General features: G+C 43.0%; 1 protein-coding gene across 1 annotated transcript; it reads right to left on the bottom strand.

The window, feature by feature from the left end:
- Window positions 1-90: 90 nt before the first annotated feature.
- Window positions 91-13,794, bottom strand: gtf2h1 (general transcription factor IIH, polypeptide 1). The gene is made up of 15 exons (XM_079744009.1): window positions 13,656-13,794; window positions 13,018-13,187; window positions 11,940-12,132; window positions 10,256-10,418; window positions 5,013-5,106; window positions 4,724-4,873; window positions 4,075-4,154; window positions 3,855-3,985; window positions 3,609-3,696; window positions 3,434-3,522; window positions 2,313-2,430; window positions 1,496-1,586; window positions 1,186-1,301; window positions 795-887; window positions 91-691 (listed from the first exon to the last, which is right to left on the bottom strand). The coding sequence occupies exons 2-15, from the start codon at window positions 13,169-13,171 to the stop codon at window positions 605-607; spliced, it is 1,647 nt and encodes a 548-aa protein (XP_079600135.1). The 5' UTR covers window positions 13,172-13,187; window positions 13,656-13,794; the 3' UTR covers window positions 91-604.
- Between the last annotated feature and the right edge of the window lie 517 nt (window positions 13,795-14,311).

Below are 14,311 nucleotides of genomic sequence, written 5' to 3' on the forward strand. Positions count from 1 at the left end.
CTTCTACTTCATAAAAGGTGTCATTTTCTTTATTTTTTTATTACAGAACCAAAAACACTTTTCTTTTCATTCCAATGAACATGTCTTCAGTGCAGATAGAAGGTGCAGACGTAACATACCAGTGAGCTGTAAGCAGGATTGGACCATACTTTAAACACTGAATTGTAAAAGGCCTTATTGCTATATAAACTCCCCTCTACGTCCAGGTTAAGTGGAAAAAGATCCCTGAATTCACCTGGTGTGCAATTAGGGACAATTGCATTTGCAATTTCTCTTCCACAAGTCTTGCTCTACGCAACATTGAAATTGCCTCCCGTCTTCTCCATCGAATGCCTCCTGTTCTCATGAGAGCGGTCTCAGATTCCCTATGAGGTTCACAAAGATGACCCTATCCATCATGGGAAATGCAGAGCTTTTCACAGGTAACCAACACTAAATGAGTATCTGATGCACATGTAGGGATGTAATAGTAGTTCCTATCTATATCAGACTCATGTGAGCCCAGTCCGTTGAGTCTGTGCCAGCAGTCCGGTCGACATGTCTCTACCATCCCTCGTCCACGTTTAGCTGATCCACGTCCCGCGTTAGATAGGCTGTCCACCCCTCAGATCTTTCTCATCATCCGGCGGGTTTGCCAGGCGTGTAATTTGTTGTAGGCCGTTTGCAACATCTCCTCCAAGTGGCCGGTAATCTGCAAGACGGTCATAGTGTCAGGGGAACCACCTTTATGTTCCAGGGAACCTCTGATTGATGCATAGAGACCCACATGAAAGCCCTTTGGAGTATGGACTTACATTGGCACTTAAATACTGTCGTTGGACCTTCTCTTGAAAGGGCCGCAGTTTTGTCATCTGGAATCTCTCCAGGTTAGACCGCATTTTGATCACCTGCAGCCAAATGCCTCAGGTTAATGCAAGCATCATTTTTTCATAGACATATATATGACAATATCATATGAAAGATAGGAAAAAGTGACAGCATATTGAGACCAAGTCTTTCCTGCAAATGCAAAGATTAATTATGTATATAGAGTAACCCTGACACAAATTAAGAAAGAATTGTGATTGCAAGAAATCGCCAACATAGAATTTTAATTGAACAGTTAAAAACAACACTACATTGTGTTGTGATGAAGACATAGAGATCGGTACTCTGCTTGTAATGGTTATGCCAAGACTCACTCACCTTCTCCTCTAAGAAGGGAGTGTTTACAGGAAAACATGTCCAAAAGTGTCGCAACAGCTCCCCAGCAGCGATGTACAGATGTTTTAACTCTCCCTGAACCTCACTGGGCACCATCTCTGAAATACAAAAGACAGAATAATAGAAACAATAAGTTACATTTTAAATCCAAGTTCAGAATCAAACAATCTAACAGTCTAGTAAACAACGTAAAGAAGTATACTCTGCAAGGATATGCTGCTATAAATGTATAAAAACAAGAAGTGCAGTTGCCAGCATGTTCAAAGCTGAGGCATTGGAGGAGAGTGCTTACGGTTTATGGCTTGCTGCGTGCCTGGCTGCATTAAGACTCCTCCTGGAGACAGAGCAGCGATGGCAGAACTCACAGCACTGCTGGTTAACACCTGCAAGCCATGTGAGAGAGTAGCTGCAGTCAGCCCTCATATTATCCTTGCTTGCAGTTTGTCACCGTCTGTTGTGTCAGGCTTCCCCTGATCTGCCCAAGTGTGCCATTTTCCTTTCTTTCCCAGAATGCCTCTCACTACCCCCCCCCCCCCCCCCCCCCCCCCCTCCATTTAGCCCAATGGAATGATTGGATGGCCTACTCTGGTAGCTTGGTAGCTAAAAGGCTGAGAGCCGTCTGGTGGTAGAGAAGGTGGACTACAGTATAAGTAGACAAACAACGTAGCAGGTGGATCAGTGGTTGCTTTCAACACAGTCGGGCCAACTCAGAGCCAGAAGCTTCTTCCCCTAGACTCTGCATAGCCACCCCTTCCCATCCCTCCTACGCACTTATTGTATGTCGTAGGTCTTTGCACTTAATGTACCCACTTATTGTGTGTCGTACTTAATTATAGTACTTAGTTGTGTAGCATCTTATCCTAGCTATCTTTGTTGTATACGGGGAATGGGTTAACCTAGCGATTTTCAGTGCTTGACACTTGATTCTATGAACATCCTTACTGTACCAACAGCGATATATGACAAACTTTCTTCTATCATTATTTGTCTACGATTAATAATGATGACGATTAATAAAGAGTCTACTCAATGTAAATGTAAGCGGTCGCTGGTGTAGTCGTCCTCAATGCAGAAGATTAAATGTCTGGTTATGGAGCAGTGCAACTAACCTGAGCTAGGTTTGGTACGTAGTTGGCCATCTCGTGTCGAATACAGTTAATAGAGTTGATGATGTCTTGACTGGTGGTGTACTTTTGGGACTCAAGTGGCACAGGACCATGGGCATACCTTAGAGAGGAGAAAACCAGGGTGTGAAAACATTTACGCTAGAGTGATATGAACTAAAAGTAGGGGTGTAACGGTAAACAAAAGTCACGGTTCGGTACGTACCTCGGTTTTGAGGACGGTTCATAGTTAAGGGGAAAATTTAAAAAACTGCTTGTTTGTCAACAACGAGAATGGCCGTAGATCAGCAGCAATGAAAACACCAATGAACTTAGTTTTGGCATTTGCATTTTTGAATTCCCAGACAGGGGTTGTTGAAAGAGTGTCAGGAGCTGGGTTTGCACAGCTATTGTTTTTTTCACAGCAACGGTGATAGTAACACCTGGATGGTGCCTTTTCAAATGCGTGTGCATGCTGTACGTAGGCACGGAGAGCCCTCTCCGTAGCCGGAGAGCCTGTCGGAGACCCTCTCCGTAGCCTACGTGCGCATCCAATATTTTTTAACTATCCGTCGACGCCATGGACCTATTGGTCGACACAACGGAGACGGCAAGGGCTGTGATTGGTCCCCTAACAAAATCATTTCCGGAATGACTTCTCCGGATTGACTTTGCACCTTAATTACTTTGTACATTGTTTGCTTTGCACCTTAAGGACCAATAAAACACCAAATAAGATTTGAAAAGCTTTGGAAGCTTATTTACAACACTGCTTACATGGTTTGTAGTCAAAATAAGATCGGCGAATTGCATTGCGTATCCGACATCCCAATGGAGAGCTGCTGAGGGGTCTCCGTAGTTACGGAGTCGGATTACGGAGTCGGAGTAGTATACTTTGGCTAAACGATGCGGGGGGAACTCCGGCTTCAAGTTTTAAATTCCGCATCGCAAAACAAGCCTTTACATTCGCCATATTAACGCTATGTAAGCACCGCGGTACACCTCTGTAACCACACCGAAGTGCCTGTACCGTGACGGTCAAGTACAAATAAATGTATCGTTACACCCCTAACTAAAAGGTCATGAAATACAAGGGCAAGACTGGGGGGCGGGGGGGAGAGTCTTACCTGTCTGATTTTTTAAGGTTCAATGGCACGGTTTTTGGTCCATCTTCTCTTTGTAGATCCAAATATTCTATGGCTTCTTGTAACTTCACCTGAGGATTTTTTTTTAACAAAGGCATAATGACTGAGGGGGTCCAACACAGGGTGAAGAAGAGACTTCTCCAGAGCGACACCATACCTTTTTAATGGGGGGCTGGAAGAGATCAGAATCCCTGGAGTTTCCGTCTGTACTGCTAGTCTCGCTAGCTTGGTCGTTTGGCGCATCACTGTGGAAGCAAGTTGGAATGCAACCCATTAAAAACTATAGTTATATTATTATAACTCTAGTTCCATGATTGTAGGCGTTCAATGATTTTTGTCTCGGCTACGAACATAGCCGGTAGCATGTCTATATGATTTGATAATGTTTTTGGGGTGTTTTTACCCTCTCCGCGAGCCGGCGGCAAGTATCATGGCACTGTGATGGTTGAAACGCTTTATGATGGCAGAGTTGCTGTTCTCCTTCCCGGTCCTGTTGGGATTGGATGTAGAAGCAGCTGTGGAAAAGCCATAGCCCTACCCCAAAACAGACCCGAGCACATGAATCTCACACACCTCATAGGATGGAACTCGTCCTGACATGGAAACTGATTCGAGGGTCTTACCTCTTCTATTGTTTTATCCTCCAACGACAGGAGGTTCACCAGCGGATTCTTTACCCCTTGCACCACCATCGATTTCAGACCTGCAGGGCATACAAGTAGAGCCTTTACTTTACTGACACACAAGTAGGGCAAGTCAATCGATTTAATCGATTTTGGATTGATTTCATTTAAGTTTTGCAATATCGATTCATAGGGCATGAGATCGATATCTATTTATTTATTTTTGTTACAATTATTATTATTTTTGCACTTTAATAAACAATGCCTTAATGCAATTTGCAGTGATGGAATGTTGTATTTCAAGTACACTTTCACTTGCATTCCCTTTCTAATTTCAAAATTGCACATTTGAGCCTTGAGACAGTTTTGTTTACAGCTCAAGTTTAAACTGTCCAATTTACAAGTTTGCACTTATAAACTGTAATACAAATACAGTACATTTGTATTTTGTAACACAGTTGTGCTTTATGAATCGAAATCGAATCGATTTAGGAAATTGGCCACGATACCCAGCTCTATACACAAGGTGTGTGTGAGTGTGAGAAAGAGAGAGAGAAAATATATCTATCTACATCCATATCCATCTAATATATCGATATCTATTCCATCTATCTAATATATTTATATAACTCCAGATGAGTTACGTTACCCTTTTCATCCTGCTTGGCGCACTCTGAGAAGATGTCCAGGGCGCCCGTACTGATGCGGTCTCGATGGAAGTAGTGGGACTGAAAGAAGCGTGTCCAGAACTCCTTCTCAGTGAGGTTGTGAGGCACGTTCTCACCGTACTTCTGTTGCACTGCAACCCAAGCACATTTCCACAAACACATTGAGCCCTCAGCCCAGCACGGACGGCACACTGAATGTCTGTGTCACGGGCAGACAATTGCATCCCTCTCAATGGTTTTCACAGAACATGGACTGGACATGTTTATCACCTGCTGGGTATGTTCGGAAGATTGACTCGATGATGTCAGGCGTCAGGTTGTACCTCAGGCCATTACAGCCGTCTGTCTGAGGTCTGATATCGGCCTGCAATGGGCAAAGTAAGTAAGTAAGTAAAATGTATTTATAAAAGCACATTTATAACAGTTTGCACTGACCAAAGTGCTGTACATAGTGCATTCAGTAGGTAAACATGAAGGCAAAATAACAACAACATTAGAATAAAATAAAAATGAAAATAAAAGACATAAAACCCGGACATCCACACACAAACAAAGCCAGTAGTGCAGAGGTCAGATAGTTAATGGGGAGGGAAAGCAAGGTTGTACAGATGGGTTTTGAGCCTTGATTTAAAGGCATAAATGGAGGGGGCATCACGTATGTCGGGTGGCAGTAGGTTCCACAAGCGCGGAGCAGCTACTGCGAAGGCCCGGTCACCTTTTTGTTTGAGTCTGGAGCGGGGGATGTGGAGAAGACCCTTATTAGAGGATCTTAGGGACCTAGGGGCTGAGTGGGGGTGTAAAAGGTCTGATATATAAGATGGGGCCTGACCATTGAGGGCTTTGAACACCATAACAACAGTCTTAAAAATGATCCTTTGTTGTACTGGCAGCCAGTGAAGGGAAGCAAGAACGGGTGTGATATGCTCCCACTTTTTTGACCCAGGCAACAGTCTTGCTGCTGCATTTTGAACTATTTGGAACCGTGATATGAGGGACTGAGGGAGACCAAGGTAGAGGGACTTACAGTAATCCAGCCGTGATGTTATGAAAGCATGGATAACTATTTACAGATTGTGGTATGATAGGGAGTGCTTTATTTTAGAGATGGTTCTGAGCTGGTAGAAGCTGTTCTTCATGACGGAGGAGATTTGCTATTTAAAGCAGGGGTCCCCAACCTTTTCAGCACCAAGGACCGGTTTGATTCTCCAAAAAATTTCACGGACCGGCAGGGCAGGGCGGGGCCGGGGGGGGGGGGGTTGGGTTATGTTGCGCAGGGGTTGCCAAATTGTTGATATTTTCATATAGTGTTGTGCATGCATTCATTTAAAATGACTAGTTCCAGTTATTTATGAACAGTAAAAGTAACAAACTCTTAAAAAAGAACGTGAACTTGAACAAGTGAAAAATGAACAACTGTGAACATAAATATATTGAACTAAACTTGAAATAACATCTATCAAGTGTAAACATGCACAACACATAATGTCAGTAAGGGAACTTAACACGCGTTTGTGAGGCCACAGAATAGGCTACAATTCATTTTAATCAGTGGGAGCCCTGTGCTTGTTTCCCTGCAACAAGAAGGTTCCATCTGGGGGTGATGGAAGACAGTGACACCCTTAGCGTGTTTGAAATGTCCAATCGATCGCGCAATTTTGTTTTAGTGGCAGTCATTGCCGTAAACCCGGCGTCGCATAGGTACGTGGTGGGAAATGGAAGCAACGTTTTCAGCGCTTTTACGGATATCTCGGGATACTCCGCTTTGGTTTTGATCCAAAAACCCGCCAGAGAGGTTTGCTCAAACACACTTTTAAGACCACCATCATTAGCTATTTCGATCAATTGATCTTCCTCCTGTACTGACAAGTGATTCAGGACATTGACAAATGGGTTGCGGATCCACTCATTCCTTCGCCGTGGATCTTTGGAGGCTGGGAAGTAACGTTCAAATTAATTTGAAAGCGCAACAAGGTGATCGCGCACCAGCTGCGAGAGAATGGGCCCTGCCTCAGTCTCTCCCAAAATCCCCACTAATGATTGGAACATATTGAATACTCCCCTGTCCACTCGTCGTCCCCACAAATCAAGCTTGGCTTTAAATGCAGCAACTTTATCTGCCAGTTGAAAGACAGTCGTCATTCTCCCCTGGAGTGTCAGGTTGAGCTCATTAAGCAATCCGAATATGTCACACAGGTAAGCCAGTTTGGACACCCAGTGCTCATCACTAAAATGTGCTGCCAATGGTGACTTTTTTTCCTGTAATAAACCTCTGCAGCGGCTCTCGCAACTCAAACACTCTGGCCAATGACCTGCCCCTTGACAGCCATCTGACATCTGCGTGCAAGAGAAGGCGTTTGTGCTCTGCGTCCATTTCTTCACAGAGCTGTTCAAATAAACGAGAGTTGAGTGCGTGTGCTTTTATGTGGTTGATTATTTTAACTACATCATTTAATACCCCATTTAACTCGGGCGACATTTTTCTGCTAGCCAGCATTTCCCTGTGAATGCCAGTGTGTGGGCTCGCAGTCAGGTGCAACCTCTCTAACCCTTGCAGTGAAACCGGACATCTGTCCAGTCATGGCTACAGCCCCATCAGTGCAAACGCCAATACAGAAAGACCAGACTAATTTTCCTGACACATAACCATCCAAAGCCCGGAATAATTCTGCAGCTCTGGTGTTCGTTGGAAGTGACAGCACACACAACAAATCCTCCTGCACATCGTCCTCAAAACTGTACCGTACAAAAACAAGCAGAATTGCCCTGTTTTCCACATTAGTGGACTCATCGACCTGGATCGCATACCACGGTGAACGATTTACCCTCTCCAACAACTGTGCTTCAATATCCTATATCCAATATCCAATATCCTATAGATGATATATCGCTGTATCATCAATTCGCCTATGGATGGTGCTGGCTGAAAGAGGTACCGAGCCTATCTTTTTTGCTGCAGCCTCCCCAAGGAGTTCATTGCACGTCTTTTGCAGCAGGCAGAATTAGCTCTTCCCCAATAGTAAAGGGCTTCTTACACTTAGCAATGCGACTAGACACTAAGTGTGAAGCTTTTAGCGCAGCCACGTTCACAGATGTGGTTGTTTTAAGCACTATTTTTTGTGATTCTTGCTCACGTTTTTTACGCTCGAAGAGGTCAAAGGGTTTGTCTTTAAGTGTAGGATGCTTGGATTCTAAATGTCGAATAAGCTTTGACGGTTTCATAGCTTCATTGGACAACGTATCGCTACATACCACACATAACGGACTTGTTGCATGTGACTCACCGGTCTCTATAAACCCATATTTTAGGTACGACTCGTCATACTTTAGATTGAAAGACCCTTTCTTTTTCTTTGCGGTTTTTTGCTCATTATCGTCAGTGGGTCTTTTTCCCCCGCTACCCCTTCCAAAGAAACTTTCTAAACACGTCTGTTTTGAGTTGCTCATTTTCGCAGTTTAGCTAACTTAGTGTGATTTTGCATGAATTTATCATTTTTTTTTTTACTCATGTCGTAGCCTACGAACATACGGCCCGGTTAGGAATGTCCCGCGGCCCGGTGGTTGGGGACCACTGATATAAAGCATAGCTCAGAATCAAAAATGACGCCCATAACTCTAGCAGATGGTTTTATGAACGGGGTTAGACTACCTAGGTCAGTGAAGATGGGTTTTTTGAATTTGTTGGGGCTAAAGATGATAACTTCTGTTTTGCTATTGTTAAGTTGGAGGAAATTATCCCCCATCCAGTCATTTATCTCGAGACACTCTAGGAGCGTCTAAAGGCAGTCCCTGGATCTCAGAGGGAGATATAATTGTGAATCGTCGGCGTAAAGTGGAACGACAGGTTGTATTTTCTTATTATATTCCCCAGTAGGAGCATGTATAAACAAAACAGGATTGGACCCAGGATGGACCCCTGGGGGACCCCACAAGACAGACGTGCAGAGGAGGAAGAGTGCTGACCTATGGACACTGAAAATGATATATGGGAGAGGTAGGAAGAGAACCAGTGCAGAGCTGAGCCCCTAATACCAACCCACTGATGGAGACGGGATAGAAGAGTGGGGTGGTCTACTGTATCAAAGGCAGCACTGAGGTCTAATAAGACTAAGATGGCGTTCTCACCTGTGTCTAGCGTGAGGAGTAAATCATTAGAAACTTTCAGCAGAGCCGTTTCAGTGCTGTGGCGTGCCTTAAAGCCAGACTGAAAGGGCTCGAAGACATTGGCAGACTTGAGAAATGGCAATACTTGACTGCTTTTTCCAGAATTTTTTAAATGAATGGTAGTTTCGATATTTAACGGTAGTTATTTGAGCAATTAAAATCCAGGTTATGTTTTTTAAGCAACGGCTGGACAACCGCATGCTTGAAACATGAGGGAAAAGTACCAGAGACAAGGCATGTGTTTATAATCATCAGAATGCTTGGACCGATGGTTTCAATGGCGTCCTTGATGATCTGAAAGGGGATAGCATCATTGGGGGTTGTAGATGGATTCATGTGCTTGATAATATCAGTCAGATCATCAAGGGTTACTGGTGAAAGATGATCAAATATAGCTGTAACAGCTGGGGGACACGGTAAAGTGCTGGAAGCAGAGGGGGTAAAGACAGTTATGTTTTCTATTTTATCAATAAAAAACCTTAAAAAAGTTTCAAAAATGCCTGTGGATGATTCGACCTCTGGGGAGACTTCGGGGTTAATAATTGAGTTGATGGAACTAAAAAGGATTTTCGGTCTGTGGGAGTGTTTGTTAATAATATCTGAGAAATGTTTGGCTCTGATACAATTGTACTGGTGAGCAAATACCGAACCCTGTTTGTATGGCTTGAAAAACATTTTTATTTTAAACAACACAAATAGGACAAGCAATGGATTGTGAAAGCATAATTGTTTCCCTTATAGCAGTGATCCCTAACCTATGGGGCGGGACCCGGTCTCGGGTCACGGCTCATGTGGTACCTGGTTTGCCGAGAAAGAATAACCAACTTTTTGTTTTATTGCTGCCTTGAAAGGTAACTCCTTGTTAAAAGCCAAATCATTGATTAAGCAAGCTTGTTCAGAAAACGGGCATTGGTTTAATTAATTTGGAATAAAACAGAGATTGCCACAACACGTGCATAAGAATGTACATGTCTCTGCACATGCACTATGCTTTGCGCTCGTGCATGTTGCAGAAAATATGCAACAGCTAGCCCTGGTGTCACTGTATGATAGGTAACAGAATATGGTGTTACACCTGTCCGCGAAAATATTTTCTGCCATAGTTTAGATGGCATTGTTTAGAAATGAATCGTGAAATTATTCTTCATTATTGGGAGGCATTGTTCGGTTTCAAAATGCCAGAGCATCTCTCATACGAAATGTGGAAAAACATTAGCATTAAGATTGATTTATGATTTTACAGTACTTCCAACTCCCATGAGACCTCACAAAATGGCGCATTGCCTTAAAAATAATAATCCCATGATCCATTTTGATGTACAATACCATAAATGGTCTACTGGTGAACTTACTAGGAAGGCTGCAGATATGCCCACATCCTGCTTCTTGTCGGACAGAGTGTTCTCCGTGTTGGTCGTGCTCATCCGGTTGGCCCAGAACTCCTCAGCGCTAATCACTTGGCTGACCACCAGGTCCTTGTACAGTTGGAAAAGTACCGGGTCTTCTTGCAGCATTCTACAGAGACCAGCGTAAATTCAACCTGCGTCACTCAAGACGCTACTGGAGTTCTTACGTAGGTTTCCAATTAGATATAGCACAAATATAGACATGGATCATATGAAACTAAATAAACCATAGAATAGTAGGAGAACTGTATGGAGTCTATACTGCAAAATAAACATTTGCATGTGACGCCACAATATATTGAAGTCAATTCTGGATGTCTGAAGCAGATGAGTAAGACAAAAAGGTACACAGAATTTACAGAGCATATACACAAACACTCGAAGAGGGAGGTTAAATATTAATTGATTTAGGGCTGCAACAACGAATCGATAAAATTGATTAAAAAAAGCGTTGGCAACGAATTTGGTCATCGATTCGTTGAGTCCCGCGATTATTACGTCACTCGTAGGCGCGGCACTGTTTACAGCCAGCCGCCGACAGGTTGGTTCATGGTTCATGGACGCCCACAGCGAGTTTTAGTGTGGGCGACCACAGCTTGTATTTTGGTCATATCTTAACACTGGACTGTAGGCCTATATAAAAGTGTTGTACCTTCACTGTCTTTGGGTTAAAAAAACTCCTTCAACTCAGTATCCGTCTAGTCCAACCGAAAACTTGGTCAGCTGCTGCTGCTGCAGACGGTGTGCAGACGGGCTCGGAGTCGGCACCGCTTGCATCAACAGTCATTCATAGCAGCGGTAGTAATCACACAACCGGACGGTGTAGAAAGTCCCGTCAGTTTAAAATAGTAATCCAGTTTTTAAATCCATGTTAAAATCAGCAGGATATAGAGCTAGTTAGCTTAAAAAAAGTCGCAAACAGTGTCAAATGTGATATGTTCAGGTCGGCTCAGTAATACGATTGATGTGTTCAAATGCAACACAAAAAAAAAAAGAAATTTGAGATTTTGGCGAAAACCTGTTTTCCCAGCAATATAAAATAGACAGTAAAGATGGAATTATGACCTGTTTAACATCCTATCTTGAACTATGATCATCTTATCAGAAATTAAAGCAATAATACAAGTTCTATTTCAAGGAGCCTCGAAAATGGTATCAATATCAATAAAAATTAACGATCTCCTGTCATCTGAGAGAAATTAAGATGATTTAATGCATTTTTAACCGTTAGTAGGCCTATTTACTGGTTAAAGATCTTATCGGTTGACCGCTTAACCATGGACATCCCTTATATACTGTATATATATAAATATATATCATACATTGTATGTTTTTTTTGTGTTATTTATCCCAGATGTTTCTTTTTTTTTATCATTTAATATTACTTTTAATAGTTCCGGGACGTTGGAGCAATAACCTGGTGTTTTTACACTTCAGTGTAAAAACACTTCACTTTGTTCACTTCACTTCTGCACTGTGAATTTGAAGTAATGTTCAGTTTTTGAAAAAAGATGCGGCAATTACAAATGTTTCATTTTTTTATCAGATTCATCGATTAATCTAAAAAATAATTTACAGATGAATCGATTATTAAAATAATGGTTAGTTGCAGCCCTAAATTGATTCTTACCTATTCTTCTCCTCCAGTTCCTTGTTGGCCTTCTTCTTAAACTTGGGCAGTAGCTGTTGCAGAAGGTCCTTGGCAGCTTCCCGGTCCTTGTGAGCACTGCTGTCGTTGGAGAAGTGGAATGTGCTGCTCTCCCCAGTGTGAAGCACAAGCTGGAGCTGGATTTTGGCTTTCCCATCTGGACTGATCTTCTGGCCTGTCCACAACAGTACCACATCTTGTATAAAGGGCAACGCATAACAAAAGCATGGCAGCAACAACACTGCAAAAGTGCAACAAGGTTTTCCAAGAAAGGGGAATCTGGTACTCACTGACCGCGGGAGAGGTGATTTCTCTAGTTTAATATTGGATATTCATTTGATGTTAACACCATGCAACATTTGGCGCAAGGGCAGGGAGAGAGGGCTCATTAGGGAATTTTGGAGAATTGCTTTCCTTGTCAAGAAAGAAAGTGTGGCTCCATCCACAAATATTTTCATCATGTTTTGATTCTTTTTTTTCCAAAACTATTTGAATATCCAGCATATATCCCCCCAAAAAAATCCAAACCCTTTTTCCTTGAGGATGAAAGTATGTCTCCCCAGGTCCCTCATGAGCCGTTAGCCTGGCTCCGCCCGCCTAAGTACTTCCGGTCGATTTGAATTTCCCTTCAGTACTACGTCTGGTTCTGTGGTATGTTACTGGGTTTTCTCAGTCCAAATTTTTGCGTCCAATCAGCGCATGGAGGTAGTGGCTGAGAACAATGACGTTAAAGTTAGCTCTCGTTGATGGACATCTTCACGCACGGTGTTTGGTTTGTTTACAGCCTGCGCGCAACGTGATTCCCGGCCAAACGTTAACGATTGGTTATGGCAGAGCCAGAGTGGCATTGGGCAGATCCAATAGTTTTAAACTTCAACAGACACCCGCCTTCAAGTGGGTTAACGTTTGTCAATTGAGTAGGTCCAGACTCTCTGTGCAAATGAAATGAAGTACGAGAGTCTGGTAGGACCAGGCTAATGAGCCGTTCCACGCCCGTGCCGAATGTGGAATATCACACTAGTGTCAAACATGAAACTAACTGGACCTCGTTGGTACTCACAGCGGATATCGGAATACAAGTGGCTGACGGTGAACCTGTCCTTGCCCTCGGGGCCCCAGGCGATGCGCTCCGCCATCAGGTACAGCGTGCCGTCCTGCTTCCTCTGTCGGACCTTCTTCAGCACCAGGAGCACCTCCTCGGACAGCGAGGCCATGGCAGTAGAAGGACAACTATTATCCGGGGGTGATAGACAACACTGGCTGTTATGTTGATTAGCCATCTCAAAATCCACCCTCTAGTTGTAACATCACAAGTGTGAGTGTCCACCCAGATGTATGAGATATACGTATTAGATCCTTCACCCAAACTGCCATATGTCAGCAGTCCACAGCCAGTGAATTGTGGATGCATGACCTAGTTGTACACGTTATAAAAACCCAACGTTATAAGTTGATCAACAATCCTAAAGTTAAGGAGCGTAAGCAACAATTTTTTACATTTTAAAAAATATAGGTGCACACCCTTACCCAATCCATGAAATACCCCCATGACAAGGAATAGTTATGTTAAACCACAAAGCGGACCATCTGACACCTTAATCAGTGACTGAGTGTTTGTAGCTTAGCTAGGGTCACGTTAGCAAAACTGAACAACACTTCTAACTATAAACCCTCAATTAAACTGTGATTCAAACGTACCGATCGCTCTAAAGATATTACCCGGCAAAATATCTCATAGATGTGAGCAAAAGAGTTATTTATAAAAAAACTAATATTGCAACTTGAAGAGCGTACACCTCGGTCTACATCACTGCCTCAACTGCCATGCAGTGTTACAACAATAATGTCTCGGTTGCAACAACGGATCGGTTACAAAGTTCCGCGCAGATTCCGTCAAACTGGAAGAGGAGCGTGTTATATATTGATGTGAAATTGTGAATGTATTGTGTGTGTGTTTCCGTATTACAGATTATATGACGTCAGGAAGTAATTGTATGGCGGACGACAAGTAAAGACGTGTTTGGTTATAAGCAGAACATGTGTCCGAGTCACATCAATATATAACATGGTATCCGAAGAAATTACGAAATAATATGTGAGTACAAAAGGAAAAATGGCACAGTTACAGCCACCGTCAAGTTTGAGCCTACAAGGTAATCTTGCGGAAAACTGGAAATTATGGATCCAGAAGTTGGAGCTGTTTTGTACTGCTAGCGGAATAGCTGAAAAGTCCGAGAAGGTGTAGTGTGCTACTTTTCTCCATGTGGCGGGTGAAGAGGCGATAAAGGTTTTCAACACGTTTGTCTTCAGTGATGCTGAGAGACAAAATTCAAGTGTTGAAAGAAAAGTTTAAA

Source organism: Pollachius pollachius (assembly GCF_949987615.1).
Source record: "Pollachius pollachius genome assembly, chromosome: 9".
NCBI lineage: Eukaryota > Metazoa > Chordata > Actinopteri > Gadiformes > Gadidae > Pollachius > Pollachius pollachius.

What these genes read in the sequence shown, in the direction of transcription:
- gtf2h1 (XM_079744009.1), bottom strand. Translation starts at nt 13,171, where the DNA reads ATGGCCTCGCTGTCCGAGGAGGTGCTCCTGGTGCTGAAGAAGGTCCGA. An exon ending in CTTGTATTCCGATATCCGCT is followed by an intron (nt 12,133 to 13,017) that starts GTGAGTACCAAC and finishes TGTTGTGGACAG; the next exon opens with GCCAGAAGATCAGTCCAGAT. An exon ending in GCATATCTGCAGCCTTCCTA is followed by an intron (nt 5,107 to 10,255) that starts GTAAGTTCACCA and finishes TGCCCATTGCAG; the next exon opens with GCCGATATCAGACCTCAGAC.